Genomic DNA, 23,520 nt, shown 5'->3' on the forward strand with positions numbered 1-23,520 from the left:
TGGTATAATAAATTGAAATGGCAAATCATCGAGTAGGTTTGGTCTAAGCATATGAAAGAAATATCCGTGTTTCTTAACTTCTCTTCAGTTCCAAGAATCGAGAACGCAAAGTAAAAGGATTCTCGTGCGCTTATACACAGTAATATACGTTGAAGAAATGATAAAGAAGAAGAGAGATAGACGAATAGATTGATAGAGAAAGGGAGAGTAGAAGAAAGTGAGCGAGCGAGAGAACGAGGGAAGAAGGTCCTATCCCCTGCTCTACCGTTATCTCGGCACGGAGAAAGCGTGATTGCCTTTATGGGGGAAGAAAGGGTCTTTGGCGGTGGCGATAATGTCCCTCGGTTCTACGCCTCGGTAGTGCTATCAGAAATAAAACACGGCGTGCTCGCGCCCACCAAGGAGGTGGAGGGAGGATGAGCACCGGTGAGGGAGCAAGAGGCTCGCCCTCCTCACTTTTCGCAACTCGACCAATCTTTATGCCGAGCCCTTCTGCTCCCATTTCAGCAAATACTTCTTTGTACTTTTAAAGATCATTTTTCTCAATGAGTTTGACAACTTTTTTTTATTTTCTTTTATTACCTTGGCTTTTTAATATCTATTTGCACGGTGAATACTTATTGGAGAAAAAATTAGGTGGCAATTTTTCGTATCATTGAAACACTATACTCCTCATTCGTCCTAGCAGTATTTCAAATAGTAAGTTTACATTTAAGATATTAATAGTATTAAGAGTACGTAATTGAAAAGAATATTGTTCTTATAGGAGCATTAAAGACGACATAATGGATCATTTAATTATTGGAACATTTTTATCAAAGGAACGCAGGTTATTTTATCGAATTTTTTCTCGATAATATTTTTCGGTTAGTCGGCGTTTATCAACACGCGATTGAACATAATATATATTAATATGCAAAAATAAACTAAAATATTGCAAAGGAAGTTTAATGTCAAACGAGATTAACATATGCTCGAATCACGAAATCACGAAACTTTGAACCTCGCGATTGCTTAAATAGCAAACTCATTCGAATAATTAATTTGAAAAGAATGATCAAACAGCTGCCAGAGCCATAAATTCTGAAAGTAAACAATTTCATTTGAATTCCCTTATACGATAATCGTTGCATTTCTCTTAATTAGATACCTGTGAATCTCTAGCCGCATAACTTTCAACGAACTAGGATCTCGAGTCGTATAGCGAAAAGCCGCCGTGCATTGCAGAGAAGCCGGAAGTCGATCGTCGCACTCCGAGGTGATTAAATGCATCCGCGTAAGGAACAGCCACTCGACTGAGTTGTACATCAGCGAGCATAATGTGGGTAACGATGTTATCGTCAAAACCGCCAATTAAACACGAGGGAGTAAATTCGCGCAGCCGGTGTTGTCATGCACACGCGGATGTACCGTCGGGGGAGTAAGCTAAGCACGAGAATTCACAGTTCGAGACATGTCGAAGCGAGGATAAAGTCTCTCGATATGTGTGTATATATATATATATATATATATATATATATATATATATATTTAAAAGACCCAAGTGAAATTAATTGGAAGCAAAGTTTATATATAGATAGTATTATAATTAAAAGAAGGAATTACAACAAATAATAAATTAAGCAAAAATCAAAACTTTTTTAAAAAGATGAAATGTAGTTACGATTTTTATAGCAAATATATTTTATAGCAAATGTGCGCAATATAGGATTATTTGTTAATTTAAACATAAATTTATAAAAAGGAATATGTGAAAGCATAATAATTTTCTCGACTTACCTTAAGTTCACTAAAATATGCACAATTCACACAATTTAATAAATATTAAAATTATAAAAAATTATTTATTTATATATCTTTTATTATATTCTGTGAATATTATTATAATCTGTAAAATTAAGCATTATACATACGAACGTATGTAAATTAATTATATACATTAATTAAAAAATTTTAATATATTAATATCTTATTATTTTTTTTAGTTAAGAAAATTAAGAATTTCGTATATAGTAAATTAAAATCAATGTTTAATTTGATGCAATGCAAAATAATTTTTATAAAAATTATAAATTATACTAATTATGAGGATATAATTCATTAATAATGTAATACAAACAAATTGATATTGAAAAATAAGAGTATATATTCTTGAATATAGCAGTCATTTTATGGTATACATAGTTTAATTAACAACATACATAGTAATGAGAAAATATTTGTTAAAATTTAGTTAGAAGGAATGGAATTTAATCGAGATGGAGGATATCAATTTACAAAAAATGAACTACAGATATGAAATTATAGTTTTAAATAATAAAATAAGATGTTTTTATGAATTAAATTATAATTATAAAACACACACACACACACACACACACACACACACTCTATCTCTCTCTCTCTCTCTCTCTCTCTTTCTCCATCCCCATTCCTTCGCCCAAATTGTTAAGGGAATAATTTAAATAAAAATATATTGATTCACTTAAAAGAATTTCATTAATATAATGTATTTTTATTTTAAAATTTATTTACAAATATCATTTTATCTTACAAAGGAACGTCACGAATGACATGTAACAATAAGTTTTCTCTAGTTTATTAATAATACCAACCCGTACAGAATTGTAGACTAGGTTAAAATGGACACGTGACAATGTAGCTAAATATAGTGAATATGTAGCTTTATATATTTTTCTCAATTCTCATCTATGATGTCACATGTATTTTCTCTTCATAGTCAATTTGGATTTAAGGAATTATAATTAGCTCGGACAGTATCGTCATTGCAAGTAATGATTATTCAAAAGTTCAGAGAGAAAATTTTTATCGAATTTCTAATACTTTTTTTTTTCTTTCCTTTTTTTTTTTTTTTTTTTTTTTTTTTTAATAATGACTCTTTATATAATTTACAAGTCGTGAAATCATATGATTATCTCTTTATTTGAAATTCTACGATTCTTTATTGTAGATCACAGAGTTCGAATACATTAAACTATTATTATCAATGTTATTTGCTTGTTCAATGCGCTATTTTCTTTTACTTAATAAAAGCAACATTAAAATTATGTTAACATTTTTGTTAAAAATTTTAATATCTTGAAAAGTAAATAATTTTGTAGATATTTATACGTCAAATATTACAAAAGTTAATCTATTCATTAAACTTTTTACAATAGAAACAGGAAACAATATAGCAAATAGTAAAAAAAAAAGTCTACAATTATATTAATAAAAACGGTAAAATTATTAATATTATCTTTTATACGATAATAAAATAAAATTTTTAAATATTGTAATTATGATAACATAATTATAATACAAAATGATAGAAATTAATATATTTTTAATAGTTTTATATTATATTATGTAATTCTATTATTAGTTAAGTTGTCCTTACTTATGTTTTACAAATATTATTTGAAAATTATTTTAAAGCATAAGAAAATGTATGATAACATATTCAGGTAAGATTATGTCAAACATTTCTAAACCATTTATCAACTAGAAATGATTTTTCATTGAAGCTTAAGCAGTAACAAGTAGGAACATATTATCCTAAAATATACGTTTTTTTAATGCTTAATGAAAATCTTTATTTAACAATATCTTTATAATGAATTAAACAATTTAATAATAATTTGATATACATTTTTAATGTAACTAAATAAGTAGCGTGAATTACTTTTATATATAATATAATTCATAAAAATGCAATTTAAAATTACTTTGAAAATAAACGTCGTATTGGAGAAGTTTGGCAAAGTATTAGAATATTTATATTACTTTTGGATAAATTTTCTTATTCCAAGTCCATCATCGCATTACAGGATAATATATTATTTTGATTATAATACTTTTTTAATAATATTGATATATATATATATATATATATCAATGTGTGCGTATTATTAAAAAGTATTATATTCGTAATAACATGATCTAAAAGATTGACCTCATATTTATTTAAAAATGTATTTATTCTTTTAGTACTTCGTGAATGCAATATTTTATTTTAATTATATCATAATCTTAATTAGAAGATATATTTTACAAACTAAAGTGACTAGAGATATTTCTTGACAGCATAATTTTATATACTGATACGAAAGAAAAATTGTTTAAAAATTCCAGTATTGAAAATAATTCTTTTCAATTGTTTGCTATCTTTTATAATGTAATATTTGTGTTTTATTTAAACTCTGTAATTTAAAGATTTCGTACGAAAGCTTGATTCAATTATAATATTCGAGCTATTTCATGAAAGATTTTACAAATTTAATACAATTTTTTCTCTCAAATGTCTCAAAATGACTCAAAAAAAAAAAACATTATTCTGTTGTATTAATAGTCTCCCTAATAATAATCAAATGCATAATCGATTACAGAAGAAATTTAGTCACAGTAAAATAATTATAACAAAATGTATGCCCAATTGTTATTAAATGAAGTAATATTGAGGCATTAATATTCGATGTAATTTTTTTTTAATTTTTTTTTTTTTTTATATATATCTCACGTGCCTTGCAACCATAAAACTGGTACGCACCATATATAAATATATGTATGTATTTAGATACGAAAGTAAACTCGGTATTATCACATTTACGTTAGCATTGAGAGCATCCGAGCTTATTTCGCATGGCCACTCATCAAAGGAAGAACAAATTTGCAACTGGAAGCGAGAGCTTTTTTCTCGTTCGTCCTGTAAGCGCATTCTAATGAGAGAAATAAGTCTACTAGCACATGTGTGGATAGTTTTTCATAGGCATAATATGTTTTGGTTATCTCATCAAAATTGGACTGGGGCACATCATCCCTTTGTAGGGATTTCATGTGATGAGAGCATGTGTACCACATCGATTCACTATCTTATTTCTACATGCTTTGTAATTCTACAATTCTACTCGGAACTCTTCCATATACCATTCGAATAGATATTTTCTCATTTTTCTTTCTTCTTCCTTTGATGGTAGGTAAATTGTAATTTTTCTTCGATACTTACACATATACTCGTGCACCGTCGCAAAAAGTGCAGACTCGTTTTTTGTGCTTAATGACTAAAAAATTGTCGCTCGTTTCAAGCAAATTTCTACATAATTCTTTTTTTTTTATTTTTATTTTTTTTTACGTATTTCAATATTTTTAACTATATATATATATATATATATATATATATATATATATATATATATATAATTTATTTTTCGATGACGTTTATGTATATGATAAATTGCTTGAACTGAAAAAATATTATTTTCATAAAGATGAAAGACTTGGACTTTGATCATTTAATGAAATTGTGTACAATTATTTACATTATAGATATACAGAATTTTGGAGAAGTAGAATTACTTTTACAACGATATCAAATTTGTTCGCTTGTATTATTAGTTATTCAGTATGAAAATAATATTGTAGTTGGAAAACTTGTTTTTTTTTTTTAAATAACATTTAATTTATAGCCTAAATTAATGTAATTAGTGATTGTATCATTTTTAAATAAAAAAAAAAAAAAAAAAAAAAAACAGTTTATAATTAAATTGAATCCAAGAAAAATTATTTGATAATTAGATTAAACAAGTTTCATATAAAATTCACAAAGTTATTATTTTCATTTCTCATTACTAATCGTTAAGAATTTATAATGCATATTGACATAATTGATAATATTCTTGACTACGACATTGTAAGTGAAATGAAATTGTAAAATATTTGATTAATTTAGTCAAATGATTTAATCTTTAAGGTATATTACGATCAGATACAATTATAAATATATAAAATATTTACTTGTAATAAAATGCAAATTAATAAATCATTATATCAAAATGCGTATAAGGTTCTTGAAGTGAGCCTGATTATATGAAATGACAGAAAATGTAAACAACATATAAAATAAGAATAACATGGCTTACTGAACACTCGCAACGGATGACGGCCGAGTAGTCGATCTGGTTAAGCTTCTGGCCTCGAGGAGCCCTTCATCTTTGAAATTTCTTCCATTTGCAGCATCACCTCCATTATTCGAGGTCGTGGATGGTGACGTTGATATTGTTGTGGAAGTGCTTAAATTCGTAGCGGTTACCTGTGCGGGGATGGGTGATAGAATGGGCGGCATTTGTACAGTATTGCGCCACCAGTCGGTTGTCGTCGACGACGTCCAACTGGACACAAGGTTCCCCCGGAAGTTTAAGTCCGGAAGAACCGGAAGCGGCCTTCATATAACGTGGCACCTTGGTGAGTTGGACACATTTCCTGTTAAACTTTGCACCGAGAAGTTGCTTATATTGCTGATGCCGTTGTTATTATTCGTTTGCTGTTTTGGGGATGAGGATGAGATCGCGGTGGTTGAAGTCAACATAGGTTGGGGTTTCGACTCGACTTTCTCCACGACAATCGGAGATGACGAGGACGTCGTTGAATATCGATCTTGAGATTTTTCATCATCTTGGGGTTGCTGATGCCGTTCGATGCAGGTCGTCTCGTAAGAATCGTCATTAAATTTACGATAATCTTTAGAATCTTTGCCTTCCAGACTAAAGCGGTCATCCTCTGGTCGGGCTGGACTGGGAAATGGTCGATCCTCGGGCTTGCCAGAAAGAAAACTTGGCCTTTTGAGATCCTTCGATGGACTTGGACATCCGCAATTCACCTATGAAAAAGACAATATTCTTGGGCTAATTTGTGAAACTTAAGACTTTTAGGAATGTTATAAGTTTGAAAAAATATTATATTAAAATTATAAGACTCAATTGTACTAAATAATTGACTAACTAAATTTGACGTAATGCTTATAAAGTTAAATCGTATTTTCAATCTCCATTTAAATAAGTAAAAGATAAAATTTACAATGATCAAGTTGTAAAATTGTTTAATCAAGTATTAAATCGTTACATTTAAACTATCGATTCGTCAACACGCGTGAATGAAAATGCAATATATTTAGAAGTAAAAGGAGCGTTTGGTTTTGTCATATTAAATGTCATATGCGCCAATTGCCGTGACAAATACCTGAAGACAATTTGGAGCTGTAAGTCCCGGCCAAGCCATGCTCTGGTGTCCAGAATAAAAACTACCACCAGAGCCATAGATTGCTTGAAAAGCCAGATCCGCAGCCAACTTTCCACCAGCGAAATCATCGCCAATTTTGTGCTGAATCGGATAGAGAGGATAGGGAAATGGCGGGAAAAACCTGGGGATTTTGAGATCATCGGTGTGACCAATTAATGGATGATTCATTCCTGGTGGCCCCAACGGTGGAAGCAGTCCTCGCGATATCGTGCCGAGGTGGCTATGATGATCGTTCGGTGGCATCGTTATGGGCGCAAGCGTGAATCCAAACTTGTTTTCCTTCTTAATGACAGATTTGGGTTTTCGGCGTGGCCGATACTTGTAGTCGGGGTGTTCCTTCATGTGTAACGCTCTGTAACGTATAGAATAGGGGCGACGCGTGCCCGATGGCGTCAGATATAAAGTGGAGTGTATATAACCATAGCTAGGGTTACGAAATGAATGAGTTAAAATAGAATATCGAAAGGGTTTGATACTGTCACGTAAGATTAAGCTTAGGATTTAATGTTGAGTCCACGTTAATCAAATGAATATATTTTAATCCTTGGATATGCTTCGCTTTCAATATAATTAACGATAGCTAATATATTGGCTATATTTTGCCTTCTTCGAGCTTTCAGCGATATAGTATTTTAATATATTGAAATTTAATACGATTAATGATGGCAAGAGACTTAATATCTTACCATCCATGATCTTAAAATTTTCAAAAGCATGCGGTAACTTAAAAATTAATTACATTTGTTGGGAATTTATGTATATACATATATATATGCAAAATATCTTTATAATTCTTCATTAATTTCTATATTTAATGTTAATTATATAAAATCTATAATTTTTATAAATTTCCATAATATTTTTCATTCTTTGAAGTTTATTTGATTCGTATAATATACTTTCTTATCTATAACAAACGATAATAAGATATAAATTTTTTTATGTTATTATTAATATACGGCGAGAATGTTAATTCTAATTTTTTTTTTTTTTTTTTTTTTTTTTTAATAGATTTGCATAATTTCCAAACGCAGTACATTCGATAGTTCTGCCATATACAAATAATAAATTTTACTTGTTAAAATAATCGAGACCCTGTTCAGTATAAAATCTTTATTCGTCACGATGAGCGCATTTGAACACACACGAAAGTTTAGTATTTCTTTCCTAAGGGTTGTGAAGTAAGTTGGTTTTTTATCTCGAAATAAATAGCATTACTCTTTACCTACGGCTCACAACAGCTGAAATTGTCTCGAGAGTATACAAAACAGATAACATGCCTCTCTTTTTCTTTCTGTTTAACTTTACCGGATAAAAAGTGTATAATTCACGCGATGCGCATTCATACGATTCCCTCTTACGTCTCCCTTCGAGGGGACGCTTACATATACGCACACTTGGCAAGTTGTTACGGGACGACGTTGAGATTACCCGGTTTCCAAGAAATTTCACATTATGCCTTATTCTTACTTTTTCGAGTGATATTACCTTATCGCTGTGCAGGTATGCACACGTATATACGCGTTATCGCGGATTTTCGTTCGTAAGTCTAAGGATACATCTCTCTCTTTTAAAAGGATATATATATATATATATATAAAGTAAGAAAAATATAAAGGTGGTCGAGAGGAAAACAAATGCGCTCCGAATGCACTTGGGCTTATCGTGGCTGTTGGTAATAATCAGCCTATCAGTTGTGATATGATGCGAGGGATAGTCGTTGATGTGCCTAAGCGCTTACGTAAACAGCTTTTGATTTGTGTCTCGACCGCTGAAAATATCTTTGGCTATACTTCGGTGATATTGACCTTGAATATTCGATCGATAGAGATTTATTTATTTATTAAAGGTATATTAATTATTTTAAGTAAGCTGAATGGAAATATTTATGAGACGCGTTTACTATAATTTATTATATATTTAAATATTGTACTTTTTTTTTCCATTTCTAAAGTGAAATCTCTCGTTTTGTTATCTAATCATAATTATAGAAATATACATTCGTAAAATTCCTGATTAAGTCTTCAATATCTTTTTAATAATATTTTACTTTCCAAAATACTTAACTTCTGAATCATTAATCAATATCATTGTGATATTGTACATAATATTTGATAGTACGTATAATATAATAATTTGTATATATTTATTATTGTAAGAATTTATAACTTAATTTAATATTATAATTATATTTATTATTTATTATATATCTATTTTAATACGTATTACAACCCAAAACAATATAGCAGCATTATCTGATTTGTTTCATTAAAGACCTTATATATATATATATATATATATATATCTATATATATATATTACCGTTGGATTGCTTCAAATACAAACTCTTAATTAATTAAAAACAAGTGATTACAAAGATCCTAATTCATCACTTTTATAATGTTGTAATTATTATTAAATAAATATTTGCATTTTTTTATAGTTTTTTTTTTGCCGTATATATATCGTTGCATAATAAGACAAACATCATTTATTTTCAAATTTATCCAACATTTAGTTAATCATTTCTTACATTAACTTATCAATATCTTGATACATCTGTTTCATTTATATAAAATTTATTGAATTTATTCTTACTTATTTAATATTACTGCTCTCTTAAAGGCATTAAAATAAATTGTGCTAAAGGAAAGGTTAAAAATTTATGAATATATTATGAATTTATACGAATATTAAAATGTTAAAATTTTCCATGTCAATAATAAAAACTTAAGAGTATTTACAGTTTTATAATTTAAATGATAGTCCTTGAATTGAAAATATCTTAATTTATTGTATTTTATAAAAATCAATAATTTTATTAAAAACAGTTACCCTGAGATTACCAATTTTTTATATTATTTTAATACACATTAATATAATCTTATTAAATAAATATTGTAAAAAATAAATTTTTGGCTTATGTTTTCCAATGAAGTGAATTAATTTTTACCATTAAAAAAGGGAATTAGATTTTTTTTTTTTTTAGAGAATAGGATAGATACATTATAGCAATGAAATAAATAATTTTCTTGAATAATCTTGCTATATTAATTAAAAATTTCAATTAATTATAAACTCATCATTAGTAGTTTTTTTTTTTCTTCAAAAATCTATCAGCAATTGGAACTCGCATAAATATGTCAATAATACGCATATTTTTTTAAGAATGATGGCTATTTTTAAAAATAACCTAAATTGCAGTGGTCATTAATCAATATAAAATACAAAGAAAAACGAAATCACATACCTTTTTTCAAAATGTATTTTAATATATTGTATAATAAAAAAAATGTCTTTTAATAATTAGATAACTAATTGCTGGAGTAAGGTTGTAAACTAAAAGGACAAGTAAGGATAGTGCTGAATTTACATTGAATAGAAGTGGAATTGTAACTTCGTATTTAAATACGGCGGTCCTTACACTATCGTAGGGCCAAGCCATAAAGAACGTTTTTCTTTTAAAATTTGAAAGTATATCTATTTCAGCACAATATTTATTAGACTCGAAGAATAGAATGCGAATAAAAAGGAATAATATAGATATTTGATGAAAACTGGGCTACAAAAAGCGCCTCGCAGAAAATAAACCTCATATATTTTGCCGTTTTTATTGACGACAACGAGTACACAAGGCGAAAAAGCACGCACGAATCTTTGTCTCCATTCTATTCTTTTTATCGCTCAAGGAAAAGAAAGCGTGTGCAAAGAAAAGAAAAAAAAAAAAAAGAAGCGGTACACTATGTGGTATTTAAATATATACACTGACACAGAGATCGCTTGTACAAGGAAGGCGTTTGTAGCCATACCACACGTACATAATAGAGCATTATGCCCGCGAGATATCAAACTCTCGTTCACTCCCAAATGCATATAGTGGTGCGCGCGGTCTCACCTCCGACGGCGTTTTGTGTGCTCAAGATATTCACAACAAATAGCGTGATGCCCTATCAAGTATATATGGAAGAGAGAGAGAGAGAGAGAGAGAGAGAGAGAGAGAGAGAGAGAGAAACGAACTCAAGCGATAAAAAAAAAAGAAAAAGACGCTTCACTTCATCATCGCCAACATTGACATGTGTGCAAGTTTTACAGGGTCCGCCTGTGATCGTTTAATTTTTCGACAATCTAACGTATTCTTGTTTTAGAAGCGAGCAACGATCAAGCGTCACTTTAAATTGTCCTTATCAGAAACAGTGGACTTTTTGTTGGGACTATAACACATTTCGTTTCCTTCATTTCGCTTCTACCTAAAACACTATCGTAACGAAATAATCGATCTAGTAAATAATTTTCGCTACTTTCAATTAATCAAATATTTTGTTAAATTGCCTTTAAAAATGGGATGCTGTATTCTTTTAATATATTTCTTACTATTCTTATTACATTTCAAATGTATTTTATTAAAGGAAATGTTCATACAAAAATTAAAAAAGAAACAAAAAAAAAAAAAACAAAAAAAAAACTGTGGAAAGTAATTTTATTTTTATACAAAGTGATATAACAGTTGAATGTACTACTCACACCCATACAAGAGTTACAACTCTTATCACCTGAAACTGAGCAACGGATTAAAAATTTGACATTCGACTAGAGTTTTCTAGTGCATAGTATGTCAAATCTTACTTCTTACCGATCTACGAACATTCTACATAAATCGAGCGACGGAAAGAGCAAGAGCATCTAAATAGGTGTAAACTTTGTGGAAAACAAGTGAAAATCAACGCATCGGTACTGCCAATTATGCAACTGCAAGCCCCGTCTTTCCCCCCGACCATATACTGCCCTCGCGCCCTAAACATACACGACCGCGCACCCACGTACGCACGCATGCGCGTACACACACACACACACACCACACGCGCGCACGCAAATAAACAACATTTTAAGCAGACGGTTCAAATGCGCGTTGCACTTTTGCGTTTATCGTGCTCACGCGAACGGTCCCGAATTTCTAAAGATTACGCAGCCCTGATGTTTATGCATTCATGCTGAATTATTGTAGTTTGCGCTCGCGCTCAGCTTTACCAATGTTTATGCTGATTTACGCTTTGTGCTATCTGCCGGGACACATTGTCCCAGAATTATTATTCCGTTCCTTTTCCTTCCTCCCCCCTCCCCCTCCCCCCGCCTACGCCCCACCTCAAATGCAATATTTCTCTCTCTCTCTCTCTCACTCACACACGCACACGCGCGCGCACACACACACACACACACACACACACACACACACACACACACACACACACACACACACTGTCACGACGCTATATTTGTAGCGCTCTGTAATTATATACTAGCATGTATACATATATAAATATCTTTAGTTGAACAGCTTTCTTGAAGTTTTTGGTGTGTTTGCTTTTCACATTCGATAACTCTAAAATAGTGCATTGATTTGCATTGGATGCGATGAGCATTAAATATTTTTTTCATGCAATGTCTTATACTTGCTTTTATTTCCCGTGTTAAATTAAATTGATTTTTCTTCAATTAATGGTTTTTATCAAAATAAACGATCAACGGTATTTTTAACAATGGCCTATTTTATACTTTTGAAAAACTTTAGATAACAGTTTGATTAGTAATAAAAGCATGTAATATAATTTTTTGAATAAAATAACGTTCTGATTGCAACAGACATTTATATTCAAATTTATTGTTTTAAAATATCATAAAAACTGTGCTCTAAAGTATTTACGAATTGTAAGTTATTATTGTCAAAAAAGTATTATTTGTTCTTCGATTATGTTATCAATAATAATAAAATTCGTTAAATAAACTTGATTTAATCTTGTGTAATAGAAATTTAATCAGCGAAAATTAATTTATAAGAAATTTGTCAATTTAAAGGTAAAAAATTTAATGTATTATCAAATATTTATTTAATTGATAAATTTTGTAAATATATGTGCAGTAAAAGGTACTTTGTAAGTTTTTAATAATTTAATCAAATCAATATTTATCAAAATATGAATTTTATTATTAATCTTTTTTAAAATTCTACTATAATATCGTCAACAATATATAAAACTAAGTTATCTTAAAATATCTTACAAAAATTACTGCGTTTTTGGATTAAAGAATTTATTTTGATTATGTACTGAAGTTTTGCTAAGAAAATTAGAAAATATTACAAGCTTTTGTTCAATAATATCCATTTGCTAATCGTAAAGATCGGGGAATCATCGACGAATTTATTTAATTTATCTCTTTATTTCTTAATTTACTCAATGCCGACAGACACAAAATTATGAAAGCAATTTTTTTTTCTTTTCATTATGTATACATAAACAAATATAAATGGAAAATTAAAATATTTTTAAGCTTTAATCGAGGCAATCCAATTAATATGATATCCCATTTGTGGAACAAAACTATTAGTATTTATTACATTAGCTAAAGAGCGATTCGTTTAAAAAGGATATTCGAAAATTATAACAGAATAGGACGACACAGTAAATGGTAGAGCATATGAGATAGATATAGAATGAAGATATGTGTAAAGAAAGAAGTAGGAAGAAAGTAAGCGAGAGAGAGAGAGAGAGAGAGAGAGAGAGAGAGAACGAAGCGTAAATCCTTTTAAATCCACACAATTGCGACAATGGGGCTTTATTTGTTATCTCGAGGGCCACATTGTGACTTGCTGCGGAACGAACGGACAGATTACGTCGGGGGCCAGTGACGAGACGAGTACTGGCCCTCCGCATCGGTCTGTCTCTCTTTCCTTCACCCTCTTGGCAGAATGACTTTATCATCCAGCTTTTTATTTTACGAGCCGCGAGAATGAGACGGCCCTTTTCTTTCCGACCACCGTAAAAATGGATTTGGCAACATGGGCTTTCCTTTTTTTTTTTTTTTTTTCTTTTTCTTTTTCTTTTTTCTTTTATCGTATTGTCTTTTATGTATATGTACTAGTTAATTCAGTAATTTTTACTTTAGTTGCTTAATATAAACCATTTAATGTAAATCCCTCCTATGTAAACATTACAAAAATTTAATTAACAAAATATACATATATATATATATATATATATATATTATATTTAATACATAATAATTAAATTATAAATTTGTAAATTAAACTAATTTTTTAAGAAATAAAATAATTTATACTATCAATCAATTCTTTTTATTAATTTTTTTTTTTTTTAATTTTTACCACTTTAAACAAGATACTTTTAAAAATTCTATGGTATATTTTATATTTTTAGTTTTGTTAAGTAAGCTTTTCAATAAATATTTGAATCGATATATCCGCTTCTAATGCAGTAACAGATTGACATTCACTTTATAAATTATCATAAATTTCATGAATCATGGACCAATGAATTTATTATAACTCAAATAAAACTGTATTTTAATTCAATTTTGAATCTAATTTTATTATTAATTATCAAGTTCGCTTGATCAAATTTTTAATTTCAAGTTCAAAACTAATTTTTAAATTGACAATATACCATATCCTTTAGAATTGTTGTTGCTTGCAATTTGCGCATTAATTACATTAAAATACTATGCTCATAATTTGTTTATCATAGCCGAGTATGTGCATTATAATTTATATATATATATATATATAATTTATAATATTGTATTTTTTTTAATATAATGTGCCAATCCATTTTTGTATAAATTTATATAAAAATTTGAGAAGAATTTTCCGAAAATAGATACCCAACTAAAACAATTACAATCACTTATTCAAAAGCACATCATCTCTATTTTCATCTTGTAAACTATTTATTCTTTATTAAAAACAATGAACAGTTTTTTTCTATCTATACTCTCGAGCGCTTCTCTTTATTCTGATCCTCTTTTCTTATATTTTGTTATGCGAGTATTGGGGAATGTCTAGTTCCTCTTCCTTTTTCTGCATATATGTTTTTCTCACATTCTTTTGTATATATTTGGGTATGCATCACTTGCCCGTGTGTAAGAAGATTATGTGTGATTTCATATTTTTCATAGAAAGTTAACGCTGGCGTTATTTTACGTGATTTATTTTTCTATTTTTCTCTTTGTTCAGTTTTGATTAGGAATATTATATTCATATATTTAAAATTATGCGATATTTTAGAAATAATGATAATAAATTTGAGATTGAAATGGATATTTTTTTTACCTTATGTATGGATAAAAATTATATGGAAATTGAATCGTCAATTGAATTTATTTATCATTATCAGGCATAATTATGACTAGATTATGTTTTATAATAGTATTTAATTATTTTATATTTAATCGGTTTATATTATAATATATATATATATATATATATATATATATTAATGTATTAATATATATAAATATATTAATAATGCATAATTATATTGATATTTTTTATTCTTAAGTATATAGATTCTGTTTCCTAAATGTAGTTAAATGCCATATTTATGAATGGAATGTTAGAATAGCTTCATTTTTGATATAAAAAAAAATTAATTGAAATAAGGTAAAATTAATTTGAGAACGAGCGCTCTAAATATTTTTACTTTTACATAAGAATTATTTTATTGATTTTGAGGATGAAAATCTTATCTATAAACTTACTCTTTCTTAAATGTGAATAGCGTTTTGTGTTATACAACCATAACTTGTTCATTTTATTACACAGCATTCTTTTTTTTTTTTTACCATCGATTGTTTTAGAGCGTATTTGATTTTCCGCTCTTTCTTCTTTTATTTTCCTTCATGAAAAATCGAATGCACGTCTTTTCAATTTCCGGCCAGCAACTAGACTTCCTGAAAGCATCGACGCGCTGATATCGCTCGAACGCGAAAAATCCGCCTCCCGCGTTTCGGAGAATAAAAGAAGGATCCTGATTTTCGTACTCACTATGTGACTTAAAGTACACATTGCTATAAGAATAGTAAAGTTTTGTGAAGCCGAAATAAAAATATTCAATTTCAATTTGATTTTACGCTTTTCTAGGCGTATCTTATAGATTATTTTAGTGTTAGGCAAAGTAATTGATAAAATATTTTTATTAATCACTTTTTCGTAAGCAATCATTTATTTAATTTTAATAAATTTTTATAATTAACAGTTTTTTTTTATGATATTAAGAGTTATTAAAATCATTCAGATTAATTAGATTTACAATTTTCTTTCATATTATAATTCGTTTAATAGAGCAATATTAATGATTTTCAATATTTTTCAGCAAATTCCTAGTCATGGTAAATTTATATTTCAAACTGTTAAAATTAGCTGTATATTGTGAAAGAAAAATTAAATTTTTTACAAAGAGGAATCTTTAAGGGCATATAAAGTATATAATTTTGTTACTTTTTATGAAAACAAAAAAACGAAATTATCATTAAAAATCGATTCAATTAAAATTGAACTTTTTTGGTTCTTAATTTTTATATATTAATTTTATAAATTTTGTATATGCACGGTGGAAAATCATATTTTACGTTTATGTTTAATGTCGTGCTTAACATTATTCTTTGAAATAAAACTAATTATATATGATCAAAGTTTATCGTGTCATTATACTAGAGTACATTGTAATAGAGATAATGTATGAAAAACGTGTCATGGTACTTCATATATCTTTATAAATACGATAGTTTGGACAGCATTTATTAGTTGTAAATGATGAAAACCAATCGACTGTACAAATTAGAGAAAACGAGGGAAAGAATCAGATGAATAGATAAAGAAGAGAGCTTAGCTTGGCTAAATAAACACGTAACAGTGATTAAATATTCATACTTGGTAATAAAGACGACCCCAACATATAAATACTGTCGACGAGCTCTCACCCTTGTTCCGATATCGGCAATGCAACGCGGCTTAGACAGATCAAAAGAGAGAGAGAGAGAGAAGGGTGAATAGAAAATCATGGGAAGGTTGTGAGAGATCATGTATTTGTACGGTTAAAGATTTTCTTTAAATTTACAATCACTATAAAATTCCTATTCATAGAATATATTTGTCCTGTATAAGCAACTGGTCTATTACAATATAATTGTATAATTAAAAAATTTTAGCAACTTTAATTATACATGTTCATTTATGCTCAAATTGAAGATGAAAGAAAATTTTAGATTTCCAAATTATTGTATTTGATAATATAAAACATTAATTATATAATTAAATATAAAATATCTACCAAATTTTATAATACTAATTTTTAGTATCTTTTGATACATAGCAAAAAAAAAAAAATATATATATATATATATATATATACATTATAAACCATTCGTGCAAATTAATTATGTATAATTTTTACGAGTTCGTTCGTGGTAAAATTATACATTATTGCCATCCAATTTTTCATAATCTGAGCAAGAATGTTATTTACAAATACCCATTCTCTTTTAATATCAAAAACAAAATTTTTTTTTGAATTCATATATGTTTCATTCATTGTAAGACGTAATTCAATTTAATTAATACAAAAATTCATATTGCCGGCTATAAGCAATAGGGAGAAAGGTAGTATGTTAGTAGGAAAAAAATAAAGTAAAGGAGATTACCTGCCAAAAACTTTACAGCTTATGCAACAATGTATAGTATTATGAACTAGTTGAGTAATCCCCAGCATACCCTCCTTTATTCATTCTATATCTCTTTTTTCTTTTCCTATGTATCTCCCTGCGAAATACTCTAACGCAATAATTTCATTCTCAAGTATTCGTTCGTACTAAAGTGCAATTAGCGCAGACAAAAAACTTCTATTCAAAGTGACTGCCTCGTAGCATGCATGAATCGATCAATTGAACGGTGATTGTCACTTCTTGTTTAAATCACTTTATAAAGAGATTTATTATTATGAATTTTTCTCTTTTTGAAATCGTATTATTTTTATATATGTACTGTGAAAAGAAAGTTTTTGATTTTCCGAGAACTTTATTATTGTAATTCAATTATATTCATGGTTTTATGTAGATGATTTATTAAAATATTTAGAATACATATTATTCATAATTATATAAAATCCTAATGCCCTTTTCTCGAAGAGTTAAAAACAAAAAGATATAAAAGAATGGTAATTAATTTTTTAAAATTTGCTTTATATGAAATTAGCGAAGCTATTAATTTTCTAATTAAAGCCAAAAAATTATGTACTTAAAAAAAAATTATTACATTCTCTGTAAAATAAATGTAGAAGAAAATGCAAATGATAATCATATTGTGAAATTTCTATTAGAATTTATTAAAAAATAAATAATAGCAGAATTTTATATAAACAAGAATATTAAACGAAACAGATAATAAATTTTCTTCTAGAACTTTCGGTATAAAAAGAAACTTTCAATTATTATTATATAAAATCATTTTCTAAAGATTAAACGATATTAGAATAAATTATTGGAATAATGGCTTCGAACAAAATAATTATAAAATATTTTGTTTAATCTTCGACCAATCGAAACGATACTATAATATTAATTTAATTTGTGAACAATTTATTTTATATAATTATGCAATTGTAACGTTTTAAAAATTTAACAAGAATTTTGAGTTTATATTGTAAAACAAATTTAGCACGAAATTTAATTTATAAAGTTATATAACTGATGATATTTTTCGATAGAAATAATGAATTTTAATTTATTAGAATCAATATTAATGCATCAAACAGTTATTTCGTTATTATATCTTTTGTTAAGTGCCTTTATTCTTTCACTATAACTTTTCTAATTACATTTTTTTCGAACTTTTCGAATTCTATTTTCAACTATTTATTATTAAATTTAAAACATTAAGAATATTATATTTTAATAATCAAATATTATTCTATTAATATAGAAAACTAAATAATACCTTAATCGTTTAGCTTCATCAATGAAAGGTCGTTTTTCACCTTCACTAAGTAATTTCCATTCGGCGCCCAGTCTTTTTGAAATTTCGGAATTGTGCATTTTTGGATTTTCTTGAGCCATTTTTCGCCGCTGACCGCGTGACCAAACCATAAACGCATTCATGGGACGTTTAATGTGTTCGTTATGCAGCGTTTTTGAAGACATTGTATCACTTTTTTACGTTTTAAATTATTTTTTATTTTAATGCTTCGTTAATAGTTAATACTAAAATAACAATACAATTTTCACGTTCATTTTTTTTTATAATTTTTACACGAAGTTAACACTTAATTTACACATTCTCATATCCGTGTCTTCTTTTACATTTCACTGAAACTATTTAATCATTTATACAAAATCCTTCTATTCTCATTATCATATTCTAATTTGATTTTTAACTTTTCAGTGATCTTAATTTTCAACTTGCATAACAACTTTCGCCTTCTGCTGAAAATATAAGATGACATAAAAATTGGTTTAATACGGACAATAAACTATATTAATTATATTACGGTTATATTTAAATATTAAGATTAATAATTTGTTTAATTGACATTTATCATAAACAATATGACTCTTATTATTAATATTATAACAATAACGGATACCTTAATTATATTTTTATGTATATAATAAGTGATTTATACTTTAACATCTTATAAATATACAATGTTAGTTTAATTATAAATATTTTTTCATATTTAGGATAAATTTTTAATAATAATACGTTTTGCTATTATATAAATTTATTTTAAATTGTATTTTAAATGGAGTTTTGTATAAACATATTTTAATAATATAATAATGTATAACATGATCACGAAAAATCTTATCATTGCATGAGTGGACATTAAAATAAAATTTTTTTTTAGTATTTTATTAAAAATATACATTTTTATAGATTATTTTATGATGGCAATGAAATTTGAAATACGTTGATATTATTTATAAAAAATGAAGTGTAGTACATCTTTTCAAATTTTATTCAATAATGGTAATTTCATCAATTGTTTTGATTGTGAGGGAAACAAATGGATGCTTAATAATAGACAATTATTAATATATTTTTAAACTATATTGGGCAAAATTCCTAATTTCTTAAATTAGTAATAAACTAATGACAACGAATAGTAAAATATGTAGATGTTCATATTTTCTCTCTTTGTACTTATGTTTAAATGGCTCTTTATTATATTACAAAGTAATGTTCAGAAGAAATTTATTTTTAATTGGGAGATATATTTTCATCACATGTGTTCACATTAAACTCAGCTTTTCCTACATTAAATAGTTATCGTGCCATTTGCCGTTTGAACTTATATTTAATAAATTATGATTTACAAAAATGAAAAACTAATATATTATTATTCTTGTTCTCATTGTATAAATATAAACTTTTCTGCTGCATTTGCATAGAAATTTTGTAGTGTCAGGATTCTATGGGATATCGTTACAATATAAAAATAATTTAAATATAAAAATATAATTTAAAAGAAAAGGCGCTTTTTGCCGTTCATCACATAAATACAAGACATATTTAATGACTTCACTGAATGTTCTTTCAATGTAAATAGCTTAATCACTCAAATTATTATTGATTTTTCACAGAACATATTTCATGAAATATTTAATCCTAATTCAGGTGTATTTAAAGACTATTATTAAAATGAGCGAAGCACCGAATGATTAAATAAATATTTACCTCTAGCACTGAATTGATAATCACCGTATCAACAATTGCACAGGTCCATTGAACAACAATCCGACAACGATTCACTTCTAACTCGCGCAGCGTGTACGAGTGTCGCTCGAGAATAGGTTCGTAGGTTCGTATTAAAAATCTAGAAATGCAGTGCTCTCGACATTAGTCGTGAGAGGATCGAAGAAGAGAAGAAGCAGGACGAGGCCGAGACCGACAAGGAAAAGACGGGAGCTCACAGCGCTATGCGGCTTCTATCGCGCGCGCGTTTCTTCGAGATCCTCGGGAGGGGTTAGTAAGCACCCGGGTGGGGGTGGCGCGGACCAATGGGCGACGCCTCCCTTTAGGAGCGCCCATTGGTCGGTGGAACGGCATGGCGGCCGGCGGCATTGCGGGGAGGGCGCCAGCAACAGGTGGTGTTATCTAACTGATAGTACAGGAGACTGCGCTGTCCTTCTGGTGCCGGGAGTACGCTAGGGACGATAGATGGGAAATTGAGCTAATTGTGGATGTGGATGGGTGTGATCGCTTTTTCCACTGTTACGATACCACTGTTCCGTACCCTTCAATTCAATGGTTTTCTTGTGCACATTAGTACCGGGCGATTTTATTTAATAAGTTTTCTGCTTAAATTGTCTATGCGTTGTCCGGCAAAATAGTATGGAATTAAACGGCAAAGTTTAACTGTATTAGAGAACATAAGACTTAATGGGAATTAAAGATAATGAAATTTATTCAGATTAAGGAAAAGAGGTTTTGATGGAAAATTATAGAAAATAAAAGTTAATTTTACGAGAGTTAAATTCAATTAAAAATGAAGAAATATCATTTCAATATTATTGAATATAATGAACTTGTGTGAAGTAAATTTTCATTTAAAGTTGTAAAGATAGGTTTGTCGCAAAGTTTAATCGTCATTTATTTTAAGGAGTGTGTTAATCAATTAATTCTAACGAAAGTTCTTATCGCGGAAATAGTTGCTACAGTTATTACGAGGATTTAACAGTTTTAAAAGCAACCGCGATAAAATTCATTTTTATGTAGAATTACTTTACACCATTCATTTATACGACGAAATAAATAATTAGATTAAAATATTTTCATAATTTCAGCTACATGCCGTTGTACTTATTATTGCAATTAAATAAAAAAAATCATATAAATTAGAAATAGGAAAATTATTATAAAAATTATATACATTTTTCTAATATATACATTAATAGATATAAAATGATACTGTTTGACATCAAATTCTCTTAATTAATTATAATCTAATGATTTAATGTGCATGTCCTTATTAATAAGAAAATTATAAAGAAAAGTTATATAAAGTATCGAATATATCTGCATTTTATTAAATTTCACAATTGCTCGTATGAAGTGTAATTGAATTTAATGAAGGAGTATTGAAAAATTGAATTAATTAAGAATTTTAATTTACTTTATTAATCATCCAATCCCCACTCCTTACATAAATATTCTTAATAATGTTCATATATATATGTAATATGCAATTTTTTAATAGCACATATTTTTCTCTTAATATTATTACCAAAAACATATAGTGTAAATAATATTTCTTGTTATTAAATCATAAAATCTTAAAATTCATGTCTTAAATCTTATTTCACGCAGTGTAAATGTTAATAATTATAATTATAATTCTATATTTTTAAAAGTTTCTGGATGTTTTTATAAATGTCGACATTGATGATAAATTGTAATTGCAACTTTATTCAAGTTCTTAAAGTAAAGATTCAGATTACTTTTTAAATTCTTCTATTTTCCTCAATGACATTTATGATCTCAATATATTAGCAAAATTATTGTATTCGATTATTGTAAGTTACAAATCAAATATGAAAATTCACACGATAACAATCTGTTTTTAGAGGTATATCAAGAAAACAGATCAGTCTCAATTATACTTTATATTTTTCATTGACAGTCTCGATAATCCCCAATGGTAATATCCCTAAAGCTTCTTACTCGATTCATCGTGGATCGATGTAGGGGTGCAGTGGTTATCCTTCTGATACGCAACGCGTAATAAGTTTTTTCTACGAGGCGAGTCGAGCAGCAACAAAGGCACTTCGAGGAGGTCCTGCAACTCACATGTGCCATGTTGGCTTTGAGTGATAGGACGTAAAGCAGCAGGAAGAGGATAGGCACGCACCGATAAGGCGATTCAACCGTGCACACGATCTCGGGGTGTATGGGGGTGGCGGGTGAGTGGGAGAGGGAATAGAAGCGGACAGGCAGGAAAGAGGATGAAATACCGTGTGCGTACGCCATGCGAACGAAGAATTGTACGAAGGAAGCGATGTGTCCCATGTGCGCGTTGTGCAAAATCGTGGAACACAAATCATTAGTTTTCGATAACAAAAGATACGATTCTCAACTTCAAGTACTTTCTAATTGTTAGAAAGGTACGTAGTGTGAAAGCTGTTGTTAACAAGCTCTTAATTTGCTTTCATAATACAAAAATGTATACAATTTAAATAAATTGTTTGTGATTTGACATAACCATTTTAATTCATAACAATTATACACAAATATATAATTAACATTTATTTAAACAAATGTGAATATTCATAATTTTCTTTTGCATTTTAAGGTTAAATATTTTACTCGTAAGTGTTTATTGCAAATTTATTTATTGCAAAATGTGCGACAAAGAAATAACGAGAAGCTAATTAAAAAAACAAAATCTTTATTTTAAAACCAATAAAACTAACCATATATGTCTTTATTATTTTTTTTTTTTTTTTTTTTGTTATAAGCTCTCATAATTATCAATAATAAGCAAAAAGTCGACGAATTATCAACTATATGGTCACGACTTTTAATTCCGTAAGGTTTACCGTTCTGCAATTGTATTTTCTTTTACAAAAAACTTTCATATTTTGTAAATTAGAATTCCCGTT

At 28.3% G+C, this 23,520-nt stretch overlaps 1 protein-coding gene across 1 annotated transcript; it reads right to left on the reverse strand.

Annotated features, from left to right (window-relative positions):
• Window positions 1-5,861: 5,861 nt before the first annotated feature.
• Window positions 5,862-19,081, reverse strand: LOC105368032 (transcription factor Sox-21-B). Its single transcript, XM_011506927.1, has 3 exons — window positions 18,857-19,081; window positions 7,015-7,426; window positions 5,862-6,655 (listed from the first exon to the last, which is right to left on the reverse strand). Exons 1-3 carry the CDS (start codon window positions 19,057-19,059, stop codon window positions 6,221-6,223), a joined length of 1,050 nt encoding a protein of 349 aa, XP_011505229.1. The 5' UTR covers window positions 19,060-19,081; the 3' UTR covers window positions 5,862-6,220.
• Window positions 19,082-23,520: the final 4,439 nt, after the last annotated feature.

Source organism: Ceratosolen solmsi, unplaced genomic scaffold (assembly GCF_000503995.2).
Source record: "Ceratosolen solmsi marchali unplaced genomic scaffold, CerSol_1.0 scaffold6, whole genome shotgun sequence".
Classification (NCBI taxonomy): Eukaryota; Metazoa; Arthropoda; class Insecta; order Hymenoptera; family Agaonidae; genus Ceratosolen; species Ceratosolen solmsi.